This window comes from Elephantulus edwardii, unplaced genomic scaffold (assembly GCF_000299155.1).
Source record: "Elephantulus edwardii isolate Elephantulus edwardi_28Jun2011 unplaced genomic scaffold, EleEdw1.0 scaffold00095, whole genome shotgun sequence".
Lineage (NCBI taxonomy): Eukaryota > Metazoa > Chordata > Mammalia > Macroscelidea > Macroscelididae > Elephantulus > Elephantulus edwardii.
The window spans coordinates 10,773,177-10,799,082 of NW_006399845.1; the positions used below are offsets into that span (position 1 = coordinate 10,773,177).

Sequence of the window (25,906 nt, forward strand, 5' to 3'; positions counted from 1 at the left end):
ATCGAGTCGCTTGCGACTCATAGTGACCCTATGTACAAGAGCCCTAAATGCCATTCTATCCTGTGCCAATCTCACCGTCTCAAACACACTCATTCCCACAACTCCACTCACAGAATTGATCCATCTCATTGAGGGTCTTCCTCTCCTGCGCCATCCCTCCATTCTCCCAAACATGATGTCCCTCTCCAAGGACCAGTCCCTCCTTGCAGCATGCCCAACGTATGTTAGAAAAAGCTTCAGAATCCTTGACTCCAAGGAGCATTCTGGCTTCACCCTCTCCAGGTCAAACTTGTTTGTTCTCCTAGCAGTCCATGGTATATTCAACACTCTTCTCCAGCACCACAGCTCAAAGGCATCAATTCTCTTTCTATCACCCCTAGTCACTGTCCAATTCTCCAATGCATAGCACGTAATTGCGAAGACCATAGCCTGGATCAGGCGCGCCTTAGTCTCCATCCTGATGTCGTTGCTCTTCAGTACTCTTGAGAGGTCCCTCACAGCTGACGTTCCCAATGCAATTCATCTCCTGATTTCCTGGCTGCTGTTACCAAGAGTGTTGATTGTGGAACCAAGTAAACTAAAACTGGTAACTATCTCAATCTCTTCATCATCTATCATGATGCTGCCAACTGGCCCATTGGTGAGAATCTTTGTTTTCTTGATGTTGAGCTTCAATCCATATTGAAGGCTACAGTCCTTGACCCTCTGCATTAAGCGCTTCAGGTCCTCCTCAGTTTCAGCAAGCATCGTTGTGTCATCTGCATAAGGCAGGTTGTTGATGATTCTTCCACCAATCCTGATGCCACATTCCTCCTGGTACAGCCCAGCGTCTCGGATGATCTGTTCTGCATACAAATAGAAAAGGCATGTAGACAAAATACATCCCGGACGGACCCCCTTCTTGATTTTGAACCATCCCGGGTCTCCCTGCTCTGTTCTGATGACTGCCTCTTGGCCCAAGCATAGTTTTTGCATTAGCACGATCGAATGTTCTGGGATTCCCATTCTTCTCAGAGTCAATCATAGCTTGTTGTGATCCACACAGTCCAAAAGCCATAATAGGCCTTAGAACATCTTATGAATAACAGAGGAGCATTGTTAGATATATTGGTTGAGGTAAAGCCTCTCAGGTTGGAAGACACTAAAAAATGAGCAGAAACAATTGCAAATATCCATGAATAATGGGAATATAGAGGGTATAAAGTATGAGTCTAGGAAAATAGAAAGTTGTTAAAAATGAAATGGAATGCATAAAGTTTGGCCTCTTAGGCATGAATGAGCTAAGATGGACTGAGAATGGCTGTTTTGAATCAGATGATCATATTCTCTACAATGCCACGATTGACTAATTGACGACAGATGGTGTCCCATTCATTGTGTAAAGGAACGTGTCAAGATGTACAATGATGTAATAGGACACTATCCATTGCATAAAAAAAAGAGCTGTCAACACATCTATTTTTCAAATATATGCACCAGCTGTAAAAGTCAAAGATGAAGAAACTGAGGATTGCTATCACTTTTTGCAGTCTGAAATTAACTTAACATACAATGAAGGAGTGTTAATAATAGCTGGTGACTGGATTGCAAGAGTTAGAATAAAAGAAAAGGACTGGTAATTGGAAAATATAGCCTTGGTGATAAGAAATAAGACTAGAGAGTGTATGATAGTATTTTGTACAATCAATGATTGTACAAAAAAGGCAAGTTGATATTAAAGACATAAATGCTACTTGATGGATTATACAGGAATCAAATTTACTACATCTGTGGAAAGATATGTTGCAGAAGCTCAACATGAGCAGACAAACAAGGCCCAGGGCTACAGTGGAACAGACTTTCAAGACTTAGTCATGTCCAAGTTTAAACTGAAGTTGAATAAAATGAAAGCAAGTTAATGATAACTAAAATATGACCTTAAGTGTATCCCAACTCAATTAAAATCTGTGGAGTTGGTCTCTCAACAAGGTTTTTCTAGTGTGGATGACTGTCTATATGAAGGGGTGGGACTATGCAAGTAAGGCATATTGACTTAGCCACAAAAGGATCTACCATTCCACAAGGGGATTGTCAAGTCTTACCAATCTACAAGAGAATGAACTAGTCTCACCAATAAATTGAACAGCACTAACTGCCCAAAATAGAAAATTTTCCCCTGACAGAAGAGATTGAAATCTTCCCCCGACCAGAGACTAGAGACCTCCCTCAACCAAGTAAAATATAGGACACATTTAGGGATGGCAGCAGCAGCTATGGCTAAAGTGGAGAATTGATGTGAGATGAGATAGGGTCTTTGAGTGGGGGTGAGACCGAGGGGAGGGTAAGATTGAACTAATATTGGCAGGACTGAGAACTTTGTTGGACAATTGTGGGTGGGAAGCTGATATTGGTAAGACTGAAAACTTGGGAACACTTAGTGCTGTGAGACTCAAGGCTGATGTGCCTGTGTGCACATTTCAGGAGCTGTCTTAACTGTATTTTGCTATTATTCTAAGTATAACCTTTGGCTTCCCCAATATGGTGGACTGTGAGCATTTTGCATTAGATATTGAACCCACTAAAGCATTAAGGTTGGTATTAAGATGTGTAGAAAGAGTCATCGGAACATGGTGGACATGTCTGATCTCATGGGAATTGGTTTGGTGTTATTGATTTTGTTGTTGGGATAGTTTCCCCTCTGTGAAGTTGATAAAGTGCAAAAAATGTACTGCTGCTCTTCCACTGGAGGCCTACATGCCGCCGTTGCTGCCGCTGCCATGTCTCTAGTGATCCCAGAGAAGTTCCAGTACATTTTGCAATTACTCAATACTAACATCGATGGGCGGCGGAAAATAGCCTTTGTCATCACTGCCATCACTTAAGGGTGTAGGGTGAAGATGTGCTCTTGCGGTGTTGAGGAAAGCAGACATTGACCTCACCAAGAGGGCAGGAGAGCTTACTGAAGAGTAGGTGGAGCATGTGATCACTATTATGCAGAATCCACGCCAGTACAAGATTCCAGACTGGTTCTTGAACAGACGAAAAGATGTGAAGGGTGGGAAATACAGCCAGATTCTGGCCAATGGTCTGGACAACAAGCTCCGTGAAGACCTGGAGCGACTGAAGAAGATCCGTGCCCACAGAGGGCTAGCCACTTTTGGGGACTTTGAGTTCAAGGCCAGCACACCAAGACCACTGGCCTTGGGGCTGTACTGTGGGTGTGTCCAAGAGGAAATAAGTCTGTAGGCCTTGTCTGTTAATAAATAGTTTATACACCTTAAAAAAATGTACTCCTTTGGTCATGTGGTCAGTAGGGGGTAGTTTTGGTAAAAAACATGCTGGATGATCAGAGAGAGGCAGGCTATCTATAAGAGGATTGACACAGTGACTTTAAGAATGGGCTTGAACATGAAAGAGATGTGAGGATGGCAGAGAATAGGGCAAAGTTCAGACAATCATATAGACTCAATGGCACAAACAACAAAACATCATCTTAATTTAGCAGCACAAACTAAGCTCTCTTTCAAATAAATTAAACACAGACATCAAGTCGGTTGAGCTGTGTGTAGAGGACATGAAAGAGCATTCTAACACTGACTGGCCTACTTGTTAGATGCCATTGAGTCAAGTAATACTCATAGCAACCCTATGAATAATCGATCTTAATCCTGTCTTATCGTCACAACCTCTGACACACTGAAGCCCATTGCTGCAGTCACTGTGTCAATTCATTTGGTTGAGAGTCTTTCACCTTTCATCTTCCCAAGCATGATGTCTCTCTCCAAAGAATAATCTCTCCTAGGAACATGCCCAAAGTGTGTGAGACAAAGCTTTATCATGGTTGCCACCAGGGAGTACTCTGGCTTCACTTTCTCCAAGACCTATCCATGGGACATCATAGCATAGAGGCATCAATTCTTCTTCTGTCATCCTTATTATATGTTCATCTTTCAGCAGCATAAGCAAGTGACTGAAATGATCATGGCCTACTTGACATTAAAAATACTACACTTAGCTCAAAAGGGCAGAACTGTGCAACAATGAATGACTGGAAACCGTAAGTCTCCGTAGACTTTCATGAAAATTAATAATTATAATAAAAAATGACGGCATGTCTTTACATTGACATTATTTTTCTTCATAATTTTATAATACATATAAATAGGTAATTGAAAACAGATTTTTCCAATGTATCCCAATATGGGTTTTTTTCACCAATTTTTTTATTATTATTACCATAGATGATGATTGTGGATCCAAGTAAAATGAGTTCATTAACCATTACAAAATTTTCTCCATTTATCATGACATCTCATATTGGTCCAGTAATGATTATTTTTGTTCTTGATGTTTAGATGTAATCCATATTGAAAATTGTGGTCTTTGATTTTCTTCAGCAAGCTAATAAATTTCTTTCCAATGTCTAAAAAAAAAAAGGCGCAGGCGCAGAAGGGAAGCGAAGATGCCGTTTGCCCTGGCGGGTCTTTTCCCCGCCTCCTTTCCGGCTTTCTCTCGCTGCGCAGGCGCATAAATTAAACTAAGATGGCTGCCCCCGTGGATCTGGAGTTGAAGAAGGTAAAAAAGGGTCATGGTCAGGGAAGAAAGTCTATTTCCAAGCCTAGGGGACCGTGGACAAGAGTACTGACGGAATTCCGTAAAAGAAAAAAGGCCCCAGGGGACTGGGAAATCGTTTTCTAGACTCCTAAGGCGGGACCGGGTGAGGGGCGAGCGGCTCCCCTGGAACAGAAGAATACTGGGCTGGGGGACCCTTTAATTCTGAGAACCCACCTCTGGCCAGTCCCTTAGTTCTGAACGCTAGGGCTTTTTTAACACGTGAGGAGTCCACAGCGACTCATTTTTGTAGTAAAGTGCAAGGAGAGTGTTTGAAATTACAATTCCTTCGGACGACTTGCAGTTTCTCTCTTCATTTGCAACCTGTGTTTTTAAGCTATTCGCAGTTTCGACAGTTGAGTAAGTCAGTTATTTTTCTAACGGTGTACATTTCAGGACATTTTTTGAAACCCAGCGCAACCCACTGCCGTGGAGACCACTCTGACGCATTGCCACCTTATAGGACAAAGTAGATGTGCTTTTTGGGCTTCCAGGGTGTAAATCTGTACCAAGGCCGATCGATTGTCTCATCGGTCTCCCGCGGAGCGGTCGGTATCTTCGCGGAAACCGCTCCCTTTCCCCCCATCCTGGCTTTAAACCAGTTTACCATCAGACACCCCCCCCCCCCCGCCTTAATACTTAACAGATCAGTGAAGTTTTACAAATGAACTCGGATTCAGAAAGGATTAGGCTTTCCTTTTTGTACAAATAATTATTTAAAACTGTATTGCTCAGATTTTATTATTTTAAGAGTGGTCAGATTTCTACCGTCAGGCGGGCGCGATATTGGAAAGGACATGAGAACTGTAGTTTAAATGAATATAGAAAGTGAGTTGCAGAAAAGTCACACTCAGAGGTTGGGGCTGAAATCCAGTAATTTATCCTACACTTTTTCGGAAGGGAGCTCAAGTGGTGATGGTGTGTGCCATCAAGTTGGAACCGACCCATAGCTGATCTTCCACCGGGTTTTCAGAGGCAGTAAGCCGAATGGGAGTTGATTGCCTATCTTTCTCATAGTTTGCTCTTCTGCATAGAGTTCTCGCCTGCCAATAAGGTAGATTGCTGGCTACTGTGATGCTGGAGGCTGTGCCACTGGTATTTTAACAGCAGCAGATCACACATGTTGGACAGAATTCAGCAGAGCTTCCAGAGTAAGACAGACTAAGAAGAGGATTGCCCATCCACCTCTGAAATAACTGGCCTTTGAAAATCCTATGAACAATTTAGAGGAACAATATTAGACATAATACTAGAGGTAGGACCCTACAGTGGAAGGTAATAAAAAAATGAGAAATAGTTGTAAATATCCATTAATAAGTGGAATATGGAATGTATGGGAAAGGTGGAGGGTCAGCAGTGAGATGGTTTGAAGCAGTGGCTGAGGCAGTGGACTCAAATGTGTAGAGGATGATACAATAGGACAGAGTTCAGAACTGTTGTTCATGAGGGCTCCATTAGTTGTACTCAACTCAGCAGCACTTAACAACGAAGTTCACAGAGCAGCTGGTGAGTGATGGATTTGAACCATGTACCTTTTCACTGGCAGAACAGTTTTTCCCCTCTCTAAGTCACCGGAGCTCCCTCATTAATAACAAGAGGTTGGGCTTTACTCCAGATAGAGTTGTGCCTAAAAGTGGGTTTGTGCCCAAACCCAATGGTGATGCCTCCATGGTGGTTCTAATGCACTAGCTGATCTGTGAGAAAAAGATGGACAGTCTCCTACCATGCAGTTTAACCTACCTGGATAATCAACAATGAGTCGGTTCTTACTTCACAACATTGAGGTTTTTTTAGATACTTTTTTGATCGCTAACTTTAAATTTAAATCTGAGTTTATTGAATGAACTAACGAGGCAGTATAACTGTGAACTAACTTCCAGAATTATTTGAAGTTATTGCTAACAATAAACCCAAACCCATAAAACTATAAATAGACTTACCTTGTAATTTTATATTTTTTTCTCCTTGAAATTTTATTTTGTTGTTGATTGCCATGGAGTCAGAACCAGCTCATAGCTGACCCTTCAGCATGTTTTCAGAGGCTATAAATCGTGCATGAGAGGGAGCTCTGGTGGTCTGGTGTTAAAGAGTTGTGCTCAGCCTGCAGGCATGCAATGTGGTTCAAATCCACTAGCCAGTGGTGGGAGAAAGATGGGCAACCTCCTCCTGTGGGATTATGGTCTCTGAAAACCACTGGAGAGTCAGCTATGAGGTGGTTCCTCTTTGATGATACACGAAACAACTACAGCAGAAAATCCATTAAGAGGACGTCTCTTAGGTGCTAGGCCATTAGTGTTACTGCTAAGAAACGTAGGCAACAAATGTAAATGAAGAGAGTGATAGACTTAAATGAGTTCTTTTTGGCAACCAATTAAATTATGAAATCCAGCAAAATTGCTCAGAAGTTTTATTTTCTATTATTTTTTCCAGATTTTTTTTGAGTGGGTAATAGAGACTAATAGGAAATTTTAGGTCTCTTCCTTCACCCAGAATCTTTTGAGACCTTGTAAGTACCTGAGAACAAAGTAATAGTAAAAGTTATGTTATAGCCTTTGCCATGTGTTTCACTTACAAGTGTTATTATTAAGGTATAAATTTGACAATTTGTGAAAATCATTCTAGACACTCCAACAAGAATATCCTGTTTATCTCTGAGTTAAGTAAATCTACACAGGGTAGAATTTGGCTTGGTGTATATCTGAAGATCATGATGCAGTTCTTCTATCAGTAATTGGCATTTTCTTTTCTTTTTGATGTTTCTCTTAAAAGTAAATTTTTTTTGAATAATTTTATAGACAGAATGGATGATTCCTGTATTAGGAATCAGAAGAAATGGATTTAAATACCTTCCTTTTGTCTAACAGTTGTGCATGCCTTTGCACCTATCTCTTAACAAACTTAGCTCCTTAATTAGTGGTTTGAAAAAACATCTGTGCCTAATTTATGGGGATATTGAGAGACATAAATGAGATATACTTAGAATATTAAAGATGAAATTGAGAAAATACTTTGGAACTTGCTGCTGCTGTTGTGTACTGTACAGTTGGAACCAACCTGTGGCTGACCCTCCAGATATTTAGAGGCAGTTAACTGCATGGGAGGAGATTGCCCATCCTTCTCCCATAGTGCAATGGGTTGCCTCGAATCAAGTGCCTTTGGGATTGCTGTGCAGCTTTTGCTGCTAAGCTATCAGATCTCTCCTGCTTTTGAACCTAGAGATACAGTACAAATGCAATAAGTTTTTAAAACTGTATTCCTTGGGGAGCTCTGGTGGCCTAGTGGCAAGGAGCTGCAACTACAATCCCAGAGGGACAATCTCCTCCTGTACCAGTCAGATCTGATTTGACGGTACACACACACAAAAATTAAAAAACAAAACAAAAACAAAAAAACAAACTGTATTCCTGTTTTGAATTGGAGGGTTTAATCCTCTAAAGTATTATTGTATATTTTATTATTTTTTGAGTACTTCCTACTTGAAATGGTTACTATTTAATGTGCATTTATGCTAGTCCAAGTAGATTTTATCTTCTTAAGGCAGTGTAAATTCAATATTTAGCATAGTTCTGTGATTGTTTGCAGTTAAATTGACTTTCATTAGTGTTTGCCCTGGTAAATTTCACAGCTTTGTCTGGAGTTAATATGTTTTGTTTTAAAAGCATTTGGATTTGACTTAAATGTTTCCTATCAAGTATTTTACCTGCTAAATCAAGCACTTATTTGTTAGGCCTTTACAGAGCTTCAAGCCAAAGTTATTGACACGCAACAGAAAGTGAAGCTTGCAGACATACAGATTGAACAGCTAACCAGAACAAAAAAACATGCACATCTTACAGATACAGAGATCATGACTTTGGTGGATGAAACTAACATGTATGAAGGTGTAGGAAGAATGTAAGTAAAATATATCCTTAATAGAATTGTCCTGGTTATCTGAATTAAATCATCAAAATTGTTCATTTTGAAACGTGTATTAAATAAACATAGAAGTAACTTTAAAAATCATCTAGCCAAATACTTTCTTTTTTTACGGTGGAGAAACTGAACCCCAGATAGATTTAAGTGTTTAATTTTAGACTTTGAAGTACATTTCTTAAATGTTTCCCTGTTTTCTCTCTGATGGATACTTAAGTATGTTGCATCAGTGTTAAAAATATGTCACAGAAAGATGTTTATAGTAATTTTGTGAAGATTTAAGTTGTAGTTTATCTTCCTCTCTCCTACCCATTTTATTAGAAGTCATACAAGTCATAAAAGTTTTTAGATGTCTGACATGTAAAATAAAGATTAAATTGTTATTTAAATAGATTTTTCTTAGTTCTGTGTTTTAGAGGAGAACAAGTTAATGAGATCTGGTAAACTATCTTTTGTTTATTCTCATTGTTGTTATTTGATCAACTGCATAGATTTTTCTTCTTTTTTTTTTTTTTTAATTACTACTTTTTTGAGAAGGAATAGGTCTATTTACATTCTCTAAGCAGTGAATAAGGAATGGAAAAGCCCCTAAGAACAGGTCACACACATTCCATTACAGTGAGCTAAAAGGAGAAGGCTGACTTTTTATTTAGCAGGGAAGGTTTGGGAGTAGGACCATTCTGGAATTTGGTCATTTCTGGTCTTTGGGTATTACTTAGTAAGTGGACCATTACCACAAATTGGGAGATCTTTTACTTGGAATGGAATTTGACCTTAGTCTTAGAATGATTAGTTTTGTGACTGATTAGGAGGAAGAATAATGTGTTAAGTTTAGTAATGGTTTTGGAATGGCATTATGAGAAGTAGACCCTACTCATGACTATTATCTATCTAATCTATCTATCTTTCTGGAAAAGAGATTAATTATAATGAAGTGTACATTTAATTTGCTTCCTTATGGAACTCTGGTGGCCTAGTGGTAAGGAATTGTGCTGCCATCTCTCCCACCTCCCCCTTTGATTTGCTACCTCTGAAAATCTGCTGGAATCCAACTTGATTGCACATTATAATAATAATTTGCTTCCTTAGAATAAATACATTAATTTTATCTCTAAGTCATATTTTTCATTTCATTTTAAAGAGGAAGAGAATTTCAGTTTGAGAATTTGTTTTTTAGGACACAGAAGTATTGGGATGAGAAAAAAATAGAAGCCTTGAATGTTTGTCCATGTAGTAGTGCATTGTTGGCATTCACTACAGGATAATTTTATCCTTAATGAGAATATCCTTAGTCTTAAAACAGAAATGCTGGCTTTTCTAGCATGCCTATTAACATGTTGCTTTTGGATTTCACATCACTATGCTAGCTTTTGTTTGCAGTAGCTAGAGTCCTGTTTTCCAAAAGAGAAAATTTCTTTCTGTATCTTTGACCTTGTGAGATTAAAAAATTACTCCCAATTAGAATAATTTTCATTTAATGAGCTGTTGAGAATAGGTGGTAGGTGAATTGCTTTTCTTTGATACTGTCTGAAATGCAGCACATGGGTTGTAGGCTGCTAAAAAAATGTCTGCGATATGAAATAGTGGTAGAATAATATTATCCCTTAGAAGATTGGTGTTATATAAATATATTTCTTAAAATGTGTAGTTTTAAATGTTTGGGGAAATGGGATTCCTACAGGGCTTTAGATTTTGTATTCTCTGCATCCTACTGGCAGTGTGATTTTTGACCCTGTGTTGTAGGGGCACGTAAGGTGAATAGTGTTGTTTGGCTAGAGTATTAGTGCCCTAAGAGGAAGAAAAGACTTGCTGAGTATTAGTCTGGTCATGAGGACGTTCTCTTTCTTGATGCTAAACCTGAAATATCTATTTCTGAATTTATAGTCTTGAGTAATCTTGGATATCATTGTGATTCATGTCTTTAATTTCAGTCTTTCTTCTAATTTGTCATATTTTCTTTTTTGAATGTTATAATTAGGAAATTCTGATTAGAATATTAGTTTTTCTTCAGCTTTTATTTTATAAGCACACATAATAAAAATCCCAACTACTTTTGCATTTTAGAATCAGCAGTTGATTTCTGCCATTGCCATAATTCAGACTTCATAGTGTCTTGCTTATGCTTTTCAGTAGCCTATTAACTGGTCTTTCTGCTTGCTTTCTCTTTCCTCGCATCTATTCTTCACATATCTGCTGAGACTGATAGCATCAGTATTACTAATACAATCATGTCTTGGTCTTCTGCTGTCTCGAGTAAAATTTAAACTTGTTTGCCTAGCATTTCTGGCTATTCATAATCTTTCCTTAAATTAGCCTTCTTGCCATACATCCTACTACCTTTTCTTCCCAGTCTAAAGATGGCATTTGAGTTTCATCTCCTGGACCAACTATCTTCTGGTTTTAGGCTCTCTCTTGAGTCTCTCTGAGTTCTCACTTAGGTTTTAAATATATCTTAATCAATTAGTCATGTCTGCTACCTGAGAGTAGAAGAGTAGTAATGTGAGAGAGAGAGTGTGAATGAGTATGTTTGTGTACATGTGCTCCTGTATTTGTTTTTGTTTTGTAGCAGATCAGTCTCCCCAGTTCTGTGTGCTTGTGAGTGTGTGTGCACGTGCATGTGCACACATGTTGTGGTGAGTCAGTCTCCCCAACTAGGAGAGAAGTGTATGTGGGTGGGTGGTAGCAGGTCTGTCTCCCCAGTTAGGGGGATGTGTGTGTGTGTGGTAGTGGATCAGTCTCCCCAGCTAGATTTTGTGTGTGTGAGTGTGTGCGTTTTGTAGTAGGTCAGTCTCCCCAACTAAATGTTCAGCTCTGAGAGACAATATGCATATTTATCTTTGTTTTCCCAGTTTCTAGAAATGGCACAAAATAGATGTTAAATAAATGTGTATTGATTTGATTGATTCAGATCCTCTTGTCTAAGATAATTGCATTTGGCTTTGATATTTTGTTATAATTAGAAAATGTCAGGGATTTAATAATTAGAGTTTATTATTCTATTTTAATATAATTCAATCAAAATGAAATTAGAAAAGTCACATGTTTTGGTCAGACACTAATGTCAAAGGAGTTGTTTCTGACTAGAAATATTTGGTTTGCTAGGATTAGCTCTTTATTGCCATATTTAATGACTTGTGTTTTAATATTAGTCTATAATTTGACCAATTCTAAATGCTAGTCTTTTGCAGAAATTCTCAGAACTGACATAATAGAAAAAAACCAAGCGTTTAGGATTGTGCTGAGGAATCCTTGAAGAATAAAGACTATTTTATGCAGAATAATACCAGTGTAATTACTTATTTACCTCATCTTCACATAATATGGAAGTCATGCTTTTAATTTTAGGATTTTATTTAGTTTATAAAAAGTCATTGCTGCTTAGATTCCTTTCAACTTACAAGTATGGAGAAATGTGGTAGTGTTAAATATCTCTTTTACATGACTTTTCATTTTAAAACAAGGAAAGTCAAACTGCAGGATAAGAGATTAATTGCTGTATGTTATAAGCTCTGCAGTGTTCCACAGTTATAGTCCATCCAGCCTTTTGGCTTCTTGCCAACACATTTTCGTTCTGTTACTTCATATTCTTTGAGCAGGCTGTTGTGTAGCCTGATACTACTACCATCAATTCCTAGTTTTGGTACTTAAGCTGTTTGTGAACTGACCTCACCCTACTGTTTTGAGAGCTATGATGAAAGTTACAACTGGGGAGTGATCTGTCTGAATATTTGGAAGTGTTTGTCTTTGCCTCTTTCTAGCTTGCAAGGAAAGAGTAGACATAGATCTCAAATAATTAAGTAAATGTTTCTCAAATCTTCTTTTGCAGGGGGCATAAATAAATATCAGTTTATAATGGCTTATGAGGTTTTCTTCTTTGTACTTTGTATAATAGAAAGAGTATGTTTCTTTTATGAGTATTAAAGTACATTCAGTATAGTAAAGTATACTTAATGACATTTAACCATGCTTAGATTAGAGAGTCCATCCTTAGAGTAAATTTTAAACTTATTTTTGTTGACCATATGTATGATACTGACCATGATTTTAAGTTCGGTCTATTATTCTAGTATTCCTTTCTAATTGAACATTAATAACATTTCTTCTTTCTAAAAGAGAGGAAAAAACCACTTAGCTTTTATTATTTTTAATAGGAGAGGAACTGAAGAATGATTAGTGTCTTTTAAAAACTTGAGTGTCACTAAAAATAGCTTTGTACTATATTTAAACTAATTAGAGGTATGCCACCATTCTGTGGATATTTTTTTACATTTGAGGAACTAAGAATGAACAGTGGTATAAAACTACCAACTAGATAAGTGTCTAGCAATGCAGAAATTGCTGTTTGGGAGCGGTGTTTCTATTTCTTCTTGCTGAAGTAACTTAATGGTTGATCTGTAGTGGTGGAAGTTCCAGAAGTGTAAAACTTGAGATAAATATGGTGGAGGTACAAAGTGAAATAGAAAGTATATTCCTAATAAGTAACAAATTAAATAACCACAAAAATTTTTATAATTAAGCAATTTTTATAAGTTAGGGATGTGGGAATCTGAATGCTTCATGACAACTTGGTTAAATTGTTTAGAATGATTGTTTTGTTGTTGTCTTAATTGTCAATTTAGGTGTTGATCTATATAATTTGAGTCAAGACATTTAGTAAATATAATTTAGGATGAAATATTTACAGTTTTCCCAAGTTATTTTAAATAGCATTAGAAAGGAATAGAGTCATTCTTTTTTTCAGTTCTGTTAACACTTTTATAATTTTACCTGTAAAGTAGGTCTTTTGGTCAATTTGAGGTAATTTTGAAGTTCAGGAAGTAATTGTACTAAAACTTATTCTTGAGAAATTAGAAAATACAAATTCTTGTTGTAGTAAATATTGTTGATATTGTAGTAAAATGGTATTGTTACTTTTGCCTTAATTCAGTGTTGGTATTTTATTTAGTGCTTGCTGTAGGAAGGGAAAAATGTGTAGATTGCTTTTTGTGTGAGAGCAAATGCAAATTGACAAGTTCTTAAAATACTATTTTTTTAAATACTATTTTTAAAGGCACTAATCGGTGTTTTTTGGTTTTTTTTTGAGTAGAGAAGTAAAGCAAATGTAGAATACTTTTCAAAGGTAAGGTAGATAGAATACTTTTCTTTTGAAATATTTTATGTTTTATTTTAAAGGAAAAAGAATTTTTCATTTTGAGCTGCCTTTACTAATAGACTTTGACCCACCCTTTTTGTGTTTTTATACTGAGCCATTTAGAGTCATGGGGGAAAAAAAAGGGAACAACTTTTCCTGTTGTGCAGAAGAAAATGACTTCAGTTTTGTTGACATTAAGTATGTATATAGTCCCAGATGGATACACTTTCCTCTTCCACAGATGTGGTATTTCTGGGCAGAGATTTTTGAGTAATAATTTTAATTTCCTTAAGTTGTCAGTGATTGAAATACTTTGTGTTCATTATACTTTGCTGTACCACAGTCTAGAGTTACATCACTGTTTTTATGCTGGGGAAGTTAACATTTACGTAGGAATGACATAGTCATGTTTCTTCTGCAAAAGAGTGCTTTTTAATCATTCTTTCCCTCTTCCCCTCCCATGTCCCCCGGAATCCCAATATATTCACTGAAACACAGGAAATTATTATTTTTTTAAAATTAATTTCAGTGAACATTTACAGAGATTTTGGATTTCTGTTCATTCATTGTTGCACTTTTCTCCCCGCTCACCCCACCCCCACCCCCAGTTTGCTCTTCTCCTTGAAAAGCAAAAGAAAAACTCCTTCATTGGTATACAATCCCTCCCCCCCCGCAAGGAAATGAATTTTAAAAAATATTGTGCTAATTAAATGTCTGTTGTAAAAAAGGAAAAAGAAATCTGTTATCTTTGAGTACAGCCATACTGAAATAAAATTTTAATTTAATGTGTCCTGGTGGAGATTATTTTAGATTTCATACTTGTTTAAAAAAAATACACACATCATTTATTCATTTACTTGTAAGACCTTTGATTCCCTATTTCCTGACTTCAGAAAGCCTGTTTCCTTTTTCTTTTTTTAAAATGACAAAAGATTGGTCGGGGCCCGCCCGCAGACCTGAAAGCTCCGGGCAGGCGGAGGGAGGCGAGTGGGTCGTCTGGGAACGAGGGTGGGGGTTCGAGTCCTGCGCTGAGTCGTTGCCATGGCGGCCGCCGCCGAGGGCGCCGAGGAGCAGCAGCTCTTGGCCCGGTCGTGCCCCGAGGACGGGCCTGGAAGAGCCCCAGACTTGTGTTGGGCTTCTCGAGCTTCGAGCCGCTGCTCGGCAGCGGTGCAGGCCTCCCGATGCTGTCGTCCGCTGCGGGGTGCATGCCGGAGTGCATGCGCATGGTCTGAGAGGACGAGCAGCAGACCCGCCACAAGCTGCGCTGCAAGCTCCCGGCCTCTCGGCTGAGACGTGCTACCAGGCCCCACTGCCAGGCCCCACCACCGCCTCGGGCCCACCGGCAGGGAGGTGCTCGATCAAAGGAGACTGAGGGACTCTGCCAACACCAATGACGTGGATATGGTGCAGGAGCTGCTGAACAATAGCGTGGATCCCTGTGCAGCGGACGACAAGGGCCGTACAGCTCTCCACTTTGCCTCTTGCAGTGGCAGCGACCAGATAGATAGTGCAGCTGCTAGTGGACCACGGGGCAATCCCAACCAACGAGACGGACTAGGGAACACACCGCTGCACCTGGCGGCCTGCACCAGCCATGTTCCTGTCATCACCATCCTGCTGCGAGGAAGTGTGGATGCCCAGGACCGAGCTGGCCGCACGCCCCTTCACCTGGCCAAGTCCAAGCTGAACATCCTGCAGGAGTGCAAGTCCCAGTGCCTGGAGGCCGTGCGGCTCGAGGTGAAGCATATCATCCATATGTTGAGGGAATAGCTGGAGTGCCTGGGCCGGCATGAGCAGTGGGAACAGCTGGATGACCTTTGCAACCGCCTCCAGATGACCAGTACCAAAGAGCAGGTGGACGAGGTGACTGACCTCCTGGCCAGCTTCACATCTCTCAGCTTGCAAATGGAGGACATGGAGAAGAGGTAGCAGGGGAGACTCCGTGCCCACCTGCGCTGGGCTGCCCACCTCCCCGGCCGCTTACTCATTATTACACAGAAAAGGACCAGTGCCGGGGACTTGGGACGACCTCACCCTCACCTCCGGGTCCTGGGGGCCAGAGACTCTCTCACCACGTCTGCAGCGCCACCATCAGCCCAGCCCCCAGCTTTTTCATCCAGGCGCCCCAGCACCAGGCCAGCCTCTGCAGCCGCCCTTCTCCCAGGCTGCCATGTTCTGGTCAGCTCAGGCTGGTCTCCCATGGGACCATCTCCAGGCCCCGGGCTCTACTGTTTCCCTTCTTCTGGTTCCCTTCCCGACCGCAGGTCTGTCCAGTCAGTGGGCTCAGGGTTCAGTCTTACCTGGGAGATTTTGGGCTGGCCCTGCCCTTCTCACCAGCATTTGAACTTGACACTTGTCTTCTGGAAAAAAGACACTTGTCTTCCAGAGGACACAGGAGTGAGCTGTTCCTGCTATATAGGGAAAGAGTAGCAAAGCCCACACCTTTAAAAATACAAGGTTGTAAGGACCCCCAAGGTGGAAAGTCCCTCATCTTTTTCCTCCCAGTCACTGAAAATCCTGGAGGGCATAGCAGTAGACTGAATAATGTCCTTTCACAGATTATTTATTTTCTAACTCCAGGCATCTGTGAACGTGACTTTATATGTCAAAAGAGATTTTGCAGATGTGATTAAATAAGGCTTCTTGAGATGGGGGATTATCCAGTGTATCTGACCTAATCCTAATCACAGAATTTAAAAGGGAGACAGGAGATCAGAGAGGAAGTAGATTAAGAGGCTCGAGCAATACTAGGAAGGAGTTGGGAGCCGCAGAGTGTAGGCACCTCCAGAATCTAGAAGTCAAGGGAGTGGACTTGCTCCTTGGGGTCCCCCAAAGGATCCAGCGCTGCCAGCATTGAGTTTAGCCCAGTGAAAGGAATGCTGACTCCAAATGTAAGAAGAAATTTGTCTTCAGCTGCTAGGATTGTGGTTATTTGTTAGAGCAGCAATGGGAAGCTAATACGCTAATAAAGACTGTTCACCTCTAAAAAAAGCAAAACAAAAAAAACAAAAACAAAACAAAACAAAATGACAAAAGATTAAACAAAGTTAGCTTTTGTTGCCGGGAAGTATTTCAGTAACACAACAGGATATATCATGTATTCCAGATGATGGTAAGCAAGGATCTTTGTCGTTAACTGAGGGAAGGATGAAAAGTCCTGTTACTTTGCTGCTCCCGTGTAACTAGAAATAAAGATAGAAGCAGGCTTGACCCCCCCCCCCCAACCCAGGTCATAGGGGCACTATGTGCTGTAAGTTCTGTAATGCTTGCTGAAGTTTCTCTGAAAAGAAAAACAGTCAATTTTAAGCTATACTAAGAATTTTCTGATTTTAGCTGCCACTTATAGCAACAAATTTAGGAACAACTTGCTACCTAATCTATTTGAGATGAGAGAATGGAAATGCTCTTGTTAATGAGCATTATCTGCTAAATGAAATATCCAAAAAGGAACTCAGGAAAATGTTGGCCTGGTTAGTCCATATGTGCAAACACACACTTAGTAGTATTCTTTGTGAATATATAAGGAATTGCTATAAGCTACAGATATCCTTTACCCTGATGGGATAATTAGTATAGAGTGTGTTCTTGGACCGTTAATGCTGTGCTTTTGTGAAGAATGTGTGTTTATTTTTAGATTTCGTGCTTGAATGGACACGTCTGGAGGAATGTTACCTCATTGTCCTGGTCAGGAACTCTTGTTCTGAGGAAAATCAGTTACCTTAAAATGAAACAGCATACTTGGAAGATAGTAAAATTTGGCTTTGAGCAGAATTTAAGATGTTTTAGGAGCCCAATATTAAAAACAGGCATTTAAATACCTAAAACATAGGCCCAGCCTTTACATCTTATGGCACAGAGTAAAAAGATTTGAACCACATGTGTATATTTGACTGAACCTTTTGCATTTGTGCTAAGACACTTTTTTACTTTTGTACCAAGAGCTTCTGTCTCTTTGCATGATATCCCAGTGATACTTTATGACTATGTAATGATTACATTTTAACCTACTACTAGTAAAATAAAGACCATATTTTGAAAACTTGTAGAATACTTCAGTGCTTATATTTGGACATGCCTGGGGTTTGATGAGGTCAGAGTGAAAGTGGTAAACATCAGAGGTGATTATTGAACAAAATACTTAGAATAGCAAATAGTAATCCAAAATAAGCACCGTGTTCTATTCAGGTTAAAATAGATAAACACATTACGCTTCTATTTCAGGAGCAGTAGTTTTGATTTACAAATATACCTACCCAAACCTAGTGCTGTAGTAGATTCTGACCTGTTGCAGCTCTGTAAGTCAGAGTAGAACCACTTCTTAGAGTTTCCAGGATAGTAAATCCTTAAAAAAGCAGATTGTCTCATCTTTTTTTCCCCACAGTAGCTGGTGGATTTGAACCACTGATCTTTTGGCCAGCATTCAGATTCTTTAAACATTGTTTCACCAGAGGTTTTTGCAGGTTTCTGCACCTCTAGGACACCTTTACAAGTATCCAGTGGTTTTAAACTAGGACATATTAAACCCAGCAGTATTTATTACCCATTCAGAACAAGGAATATTACATGGGATTGTGTTCCCTACAGGACTATGATTCTCTTCTGATTCCAGCAAATTCTTAGTCCTTTTTGTATTTTACCTGCCAGTAGCGTTTCTTTTTGCTTCCTGAATGCTCCCATTTCCCCCCGCCCCCTCCTACTTCACTAACCATTTCTTCAAAATGTCCTTTACTATTTTTCCTTCCTGACTTAAAATACTAGATTGACTTTGGACTTAGTCCTTAGCTTTCTCCCCACCCCGTTCAGTCACTTAGAGATCACTTTTAGGCTTATCGCTTCAAATACCATTTTATGTGTGAACAACTCCTAGATTTTTGTCTTTAGCTTAGACTTTTTCCTTGAGTTCCAAGCTTGTATATCAAACTGCCTACTATTTTCCATCTCCATTTGATGGTCTCAGGCATTTACAAATTAACTTGGCCAAAATAAAATTCCTTTTTACAAAGAAAACAACTCCCTCAGCTTTCTTCATTTGCGTAAGTAGCTTTTCTGTTCTTTCAGATTGTGGAGTTAGCCTTGCTGCCTCTCAATCTTATGTTCAATCCACTGGCAAATACTAGTATGTCCCAGATCTGAGCATCTTTACTTAAGACCACTCTGATCTAAACTGTCATTTATTACAATCTCCTAACTAGGCTCCTTGTTTCCATCCTTACCGCCTTATAGTCTGTTCTCAACAGCATCAAGTTATTCTAGTCATACTTTCATATGCTTCCTATTTCATCAATGAAAAAGACAGATTTTTGACACTTTGCTGGTCTCTGCCCAAAGCCTCTTCCTCTCAGATAATCTTCAGGGTTTACTTTTCTTTGTTTAGGTCTCTACTGGAAAGGTGTGGAGGCCTTCCTGACCATTCTAAGTGTATATGTACCCCATCTCCCTACTTGCCTCTTTGCTTTTACTTTTCCAACATGGCAAGAAGTTCAAGGCATGTTGAAGATGTTGGCGAAAAATAAGTTCCTAGGAATAGATGTGATGCCAGTTGACATGTTTCAACTAACAGTTGCAACCTTGGATGTACTCACCAGTCTATGCCAGGAAATTTGGACAACAGCTTCCTGGCCTCTGAGTGGAAGAGATCCATATTTGTTCCCATTCCCAAGAAAGATAATCCAATAGGATATGGATATTCTTGAACAGTACCGTTACTATCCTATGCAAGCAAAATACTGCTGAAGATCATCCCAAAACGGCTGGAACAGAACATTGACAGGGAACTGTTCAGGTGGGGCTTTGGCACCTGAGATAGCATTGCTGATACCAGATGAATCCTGGCTGGAAGCACTTGTGTTTTATTGATTAAGCAAAGACATTTGACTTTTAATTGTGTTGATGATAACAAGTTAATAATAACATCGTAGAATGGGAATTTTGGAACACTTAAATGTGCTTATGTGAAACCTTCACATAGACTTTGAAGCAGTTAGAACAGAATAAGGAAATAGTGCATGGTTTAAAATCAGGAAAGGTGTGCGTCAGGGTTATATCCTTTCTTATTGGAGAAGCAGGGTGAAATGAAGATCATCAGAATTGTAGGAAGACACATCAATCACCCATGTTCTTTGGAAGACACAACCTTGGTTGTAGAGGAAAGTGAAGATGATGGAAATATGTTGTGCTCTTTACCTCAGTATTTCTTCAATTTACTTCAGCTTCTGTATATTTAGGAGCAAGTTTCAGAGTCTCTTCTGATAATCATTTTGGTCTTGTTTTTCAAATGGCCTCTTATTTTCTTCATGTATGATTTTTCTGATGGCATCCTACAGTTCATCTGATCTTTGGCTATTGGTTTTCATTATATTAATGCTATTCTTGAAATGGTCTTTAAATTCAGACTGAATATATGCAAGGTCATATTTTGGCTCTGTATACTTGTTTTAATTTTCTTCAGTTTCACCTTGGACTTGTGTATTAAGTGTTGGCCCAGCCTTGTTCTGCCTGGTAGTTTTCAGCTTCATTTTCACTTCAGTTTCAATTTGTTTGATTCCTGTGTGTTTTCTTTGTGGTGAAGTCTATGTGTGTGGTCACTGTTCATGCTGTTGAAATAAGGTATTTCAATGAGTAAGTTGTTGTACTTGTAAAATTCTGTCATGTGATATTCAGTGTTGTTTGTCATAAGGCCATTTTTTTCAATATATCAGTCCTTTCTTTACAGTTTTTGCATTCAGGTTACCAGTAACTGTCAATGTGTCTTGGCTGCATTTCTGATCTACTCAGTTTAATTTGGTGGTTAGTGCTTAAGTTTGATTAATGGTTGTATTAAGAGTTCTGGCTTGTAAATGTGTGGATATGAACCCTGTCACTGACAATATTGTGCTTCAAAATAGATACTGAAATGTTCTTTTTGATTAATTTGACACTATTTCAATTTGTTTTTTCTGGCATAATATAGGCCTTAAGACTATCAGATTAAAAATAGCCTATACCAGTCCATCTCAGTTTACCAAAGATACTGATCTTTATTCATTATTTCCTTTTTTTAAATTTTTTTTATATGGAACACTTCTTGCTGATCTTCTCTGTATCGTTCCAATTTTAGTATATGTGCTGCCGAAGCGAGCACCATTATTTCCTTTTTGACATCTTCCAACTTTCTTAGATTCATACTTTGTATTCCATGTTCGTTTTTAGTGGATATTAACAATGAACTTGAACATGGAGACTGTGAGAATGATGTAGTTGGGACACAGTTCTGATCTGTTTTCTGTATTTTTAGTAAAATTTTTATTTTATACTGGTTTACTAGATCTGTTGTTCGTAAGGTTGCTATGAGGTGGAATTGACTCAGTGGCGCATAACAAACATAGCTACTGTCTTCATTTTGAGTGGTCCCACATTAGCAAATGAAAATCCTGAAAGCTTTATTCCATTCACATCTACTTAAGAAGAATTATCTTTGAGGAAATAGTTTTTCCCCATTTGTATTTTGAGTGCTTGCTGACCCAAGGGGTTCATCTTTTTATCAGTATTCAGTTTTCTACTGCTATTCAAAAGATTTTCACAGACCAGTATTTTCCAGAGTAGATCCCTAGTCTTTTTTTCTAGTCTCTCTTAGGCTGCATGCTCTGCTCCAATTTGTTATCCATAGGTGACCTCTCCTGATGTTTGGAATATTGGAAGCAATATGCCGACCACAGTATGCCAAACTTAACAGTGGTGGACAAATTGAACAAGTATTGTGAAAGAATACAACTATGGTGCCCACCTTTCCTGATGTCATTTATTTATTTCTATTTTATATCTGAGTGCAGGTTTATAAATCATACTGGTTTTAATATGAGCATTCATTGTTTTCTAACATTAGTTACCATTGGTTAATGTATTTAAATTAATGACAATGCCTAATCAGTTTTTTGTTGTATACTTATTGCTTTTCCCTTCACCCAATTTGCTTTATTAATTTCTTTGCCTTTTTTCCCCTCCCTTCCCATCCCTGTTATCCCTTCAATTTAGATTCTATGTCTAAACCTTTGTTAACTTTTTGACATAGTAGTCTTTTACAGTAATTGCAATTTTATGTCTAGCATTATGTATTCATGTTATGCAATATTTAATGAGTTCTTAATAGTTTTTCAGTGATGCATAATGCTTCATTGTGTGACTGTATCAGGTTTTTTTAGGCTTTTGTCCTCTGATAAACATGGGTTGTTTCCAGTTCTTGGTTGTTGTCAATAATGTTACAATAAATATGGCTTTGTGTATGTCAGTTTATCGGTCAGTTCTTATTTTTAGGGGATCTGTACCTATTGGTATATCCATTGGAAGCTATAGCCATTTGAAGCAGGAGTGGCATCTACTTCCTAAAAAACATGCCTCCTGAAACTCTATGAACTTTGATAAATGTCAGTAGTTGTAGAGGGGCTTCAAGCCTTTTGTTCATAGGGTCGCTATAAGTCGTGCTCGACTCAAAGGCAATCAGCAACAACATACCCATTGGTAGGATTGTCAGGTAAAATGATATTTCTATTCTCCACTAGTTACTAAGGAAGCTCCAAAGTCTTTTCCATAGCGGTTGCACCATTTTACTTACATTTTCACCAGCAGTGTATGAGAGTTCCAGTCTTTCCATGCCCTTTCTAATATTTGTTGTCTTGTTGAACATTGCTAATGTTGCCAGGGTGAGATTTCCATCTGAATGTCTCTGGTAGAGGTGTCTTTTTTTGTGTCCTTGACCTATTTTTGAATTGGATCGTTCATATTTTTTGTTGTTGAGATATTGAGATTTACTATAATTTGAGAGATGAGTCTCTTATTAGGTATACTGTTTCTAACTATGGTTCCCCCCCCCCCTTTCTCGTACGCTCTTTTTTCACTCTTTTGAAGAAGTCGTGTTTGTTTTTTTAAAAAGTTTTTAGTCATTGCTGTACATTTTCTCTCTTCCTTCCCTTCCCTTCTCCCAGTCCATCCCACTCCTCAGTGCATTCCTTGTTCCAGATTGTTGTCATACATATATAGTCATATATTCCTTTTGGACCGTTCTTCCCCTTCTCTGTTCTAATGGAGTGTTTATTATCTCTCCATTGTTTTCCCATTCTCTCTTTAACCCCCACCATTATCTATTTAATAAATGCAATTTTATGCAGTATTTATCCTTTTGTGACAGATATTTCACTCAGCATAATGTCCTCCAGGCTCCCTCATGTTGTGTAATGTTTTATGAGCTTATTATTTTTCAATGCTGTGTAATATTCCATTTTGTGAATTGAATGTACCATACTTTTTCTCTCCATTTGTTGATGGGCACTTGCATTGCTTCTATATCTTACTATTGTGAATAACACAGCAGTGTACATGGGTGTGCAAACATCTGTTTGAGTCATGGCTCTGGTTTCTTCAGGGTATATTCCTAGTAGTGGAATTGCTGGGTCAAATGATACTTCTATTTCCAACTTTTTGAGAAGGTGCTGGATTGTCTTCCATAGTGTCTGTACCATTTTACATTCCTACCATCTGTAAGAGTTCTAGTCTCTCCACAACTTTGTCAACGTTTCTTGTTTGCTGACCTGTTGAACTTTGCTATTGTTGCTGGGATGAGATTGTATCTCATTGTTCTTTTGATTTGCATCTCTCTGATAGGTAGGGGTTTTGGACATTTCTTCATGTGTTTATTTGCCATTTGAACGCTGCCTTTGGTGAAATGTCTATTTATATCCTGTTCCCATTTTGTGATTGGGTTGTTTACCTTTTTCTTGTTGAGGTGCTGGGATATTCTATAAATTTTAAATATGAGTCCCTTATCAGATAAGTCATTGCCAGATATTTTTTCCCCCCAGTCTGTGACTTTCCTTTTTACCCTGTTAGGGAAGGTTTTTGATGTGCATAGAAATTTGATTCTTAGAAAGTCCCATTCATCTATTTCACTCTTTCCTAGTTGTAGGTTTTTCATTATGCTTGGAAGACTGTTCATACTGTGAATGAGGGCTTTTAGAGTTGTTCCTAGCTTTTATCTGATGAATTAAAGTCTTTGGTTTTACTTTTAGATCCCTGATCCACTTGAGTTGATTTTTGTGTATGGTGTAAGGTGTGGGTCTTGCTTAAGTTTTCTGTAGATGGTTTTCCAGTTTTGCCAACACTATGTGTTGAAGTGACTGTTATTCCCCACTTAACTGATTTTGTCTCCTTATCAAAGATCAGTTGACCGTAAGCAGATGAGCTGATTTCTGGGTCCTCAGTTGTATTCCATTGATCTGTGTATCTGTCATTGTATCAGTACCATGCTGTCTTGACCACCACAGCTGTGTAGTAGGATTTCAGATCAGGGAGTGAGATGTTTACCACCCCCCCAAACCCCCCAGTTATCTTTTCAGAATTTTCTTTGTTACTATACAGGAATTTAGTTGATTTTTTTATATTGATCTTGTACTTTGCCACTTGTTCTTGTTGAGTCTTTAGGGTTTTTATATCATCTGCTAATAAAGATAATATTTTTTAAAATTTTTATTATTTTCTTTTCTTATTATGCCAGTTTATTTACAAAAATCGAATACCTTGTTTTCCAAAATAGATTTTTCCTATTTCCCAAACCCCTCCTCATCAAATTGTACAACTCTATGTTTAATCCCACCCCCCCACATCCTCATCCCTCTGCTCCCACCCCGCCCCGATCCTTATACTCATTCTACAATAGTGGCTTTATACAATATTTGTCCTTGTGGGACTGAGTTAGTTCATTCAGCATAATGCTTTCCAGTCTCTCCCATGTTAAGTACTAATTTGCAAAATCATTGCGCCTACGTGCTGTGTAGTATTCCATTGTGTGAATGTACTCATAATTTCTCAGTCCATTTGATTGTGGTTAGACATCTGGGCTGTTTACATGTTCTTGTGATGGTGAATAATGCTGCTGTGAACATTGGTGTACAAAAGTCACTGTGCCTCAGATCTCATTTCCTCAGGTTATATATATAGTCCAGGTAGTGGAATAACTGGGTCATATGGAATTTCTATGTTCAGCTTTTTTGGGGAAGTGCCAAACTGCCTTCCAGAATGGTTGTACTATTTTACAATCCCACCAACAATCTATGAGAGTTCTTTTCTCCAATAAAGGTAATTTTATTTTTTCCTGCCAGTTTGAATGTCTTTATTTCCTTATCTTGCTTTATTGCTCTGGCTGGGATTTCCAGTAATATTGAATAAGAGTAGTGATAAAGGACAGCTTTGTGTAGTTCTTATTCAGAATTAACGCCTTCACTCTCTCTGTTGACAATAATGCTGGCTGTTAGTTTTGTATATATGCTTTTAATGATATTGAGACATTTCTCCTCCAGTCCTATTATGTTGAGCCTTTTTTTTAAATCAGAAAAGGTTGTTAAATTTTGCCGAATAGCTTTTCTGCATCGATTGAGGTGATCATGTGGTGGTGGTTTTCTTTAGTTTTATTGATGTGTTGGATTACACTGATTATTTTTCTAAAATTGAACATTTTTGTATACCTGGTATGAATCTACTTGATCATGATGAGTGCTTTTTTGATATACTGGATTCTGTTGGTTGAGATATAGTTGAGCATTATTGTATCAGTGCACATGAGAGATATTGGTATACAATTTTATTTTTTAGTAATATTTTTGCTTGACTTTGGTATCAGGATTATGCTAGCTTTATAAAATGTATTTGGGAGTATTCTCTTTTTTTTTTTTTTGAGTATTCTCTTTTAAGTATTTTTGTAATTCTTAAGTATTCTAGTCTATCTTGTGAGTAGAACTGGAGTCAGTTCTCTGAATGTTTCGTAGAATTCACTGGTAAAGCAGGGTCAGGACTCTTTTTGGTTGTGAGTGTTTTTACGACCTTACTCAGTTCTTGTTTTGTGATGGGTCTGTTCAAATTTCTACTTCTCTGTATGCCTATTTAAATAGACAGTGCATTTCTAAAAAATTGTCCATTGCCTACAGGTTTTCAAATTTTAGTATAGTTCTTTATCAACTCAACTTAGCTTATTTCTTTTGTGTTAGAACCAACTAATAGTTGACCCTCCAGAAAGGTTTTCAGAGGCTGTAAATTCCTAGTAGACTCAAACTGCTTTCCTTTGGATTGGTAGTTTGTCTTCTTAGAGACCAGAGTTCCTTACACATAGAACCACACAGTTGGTTCTGTGATGACATCATCCATTTTGTTCCTTATTCTTGTAATTCGTCTCCTTTTCCTTTGATATTCTAGGGACTGTTTGATGTAGTTAATTCTTTCAAATAATCAACTTCTGATCTTATTCTTCTG

At 38.5% G+C, this 25,906-nt stretch overlaps 1 protein-coding gene and 2 pseudogenes across 1 annotated transcript in view; all 3 read left to right on the plus strand.

The window, feature by feature from the left end:
* The first annotated feature begins 2,756 nt into the window (after nt 1-2,756).
* LOC102860804 lies at nt 2,757-3,217 on the plus strand (annotated as a pseudogene).
* Nucleotides 3,218-4,521: 1,304 nt separating this feature from the next.
* The window catches only part of PFDN1 (prefoldin subunit 1), a 105,085-nt gene continuing 83,700 nt past the window's right edge, over nt 4,522-25,906 (plus strand). Inside the window, exons 1-2 of the mRNA XM_006891163.1 lie at nt 4,522-4,554; nt 8,318-8,484. Coding sequence (XP_006891225.1) covers nt 4,522-4,554; nt 8,318-8,484 — 200 coding nt within the window. The remainder of the gene's footprint in view (nt 4,555-8,317; nt 8,485-25,906) is intronic.
* On the plus strand, nt 14,842-15,565 carry LOC102844099 (annotated as a pseudogene).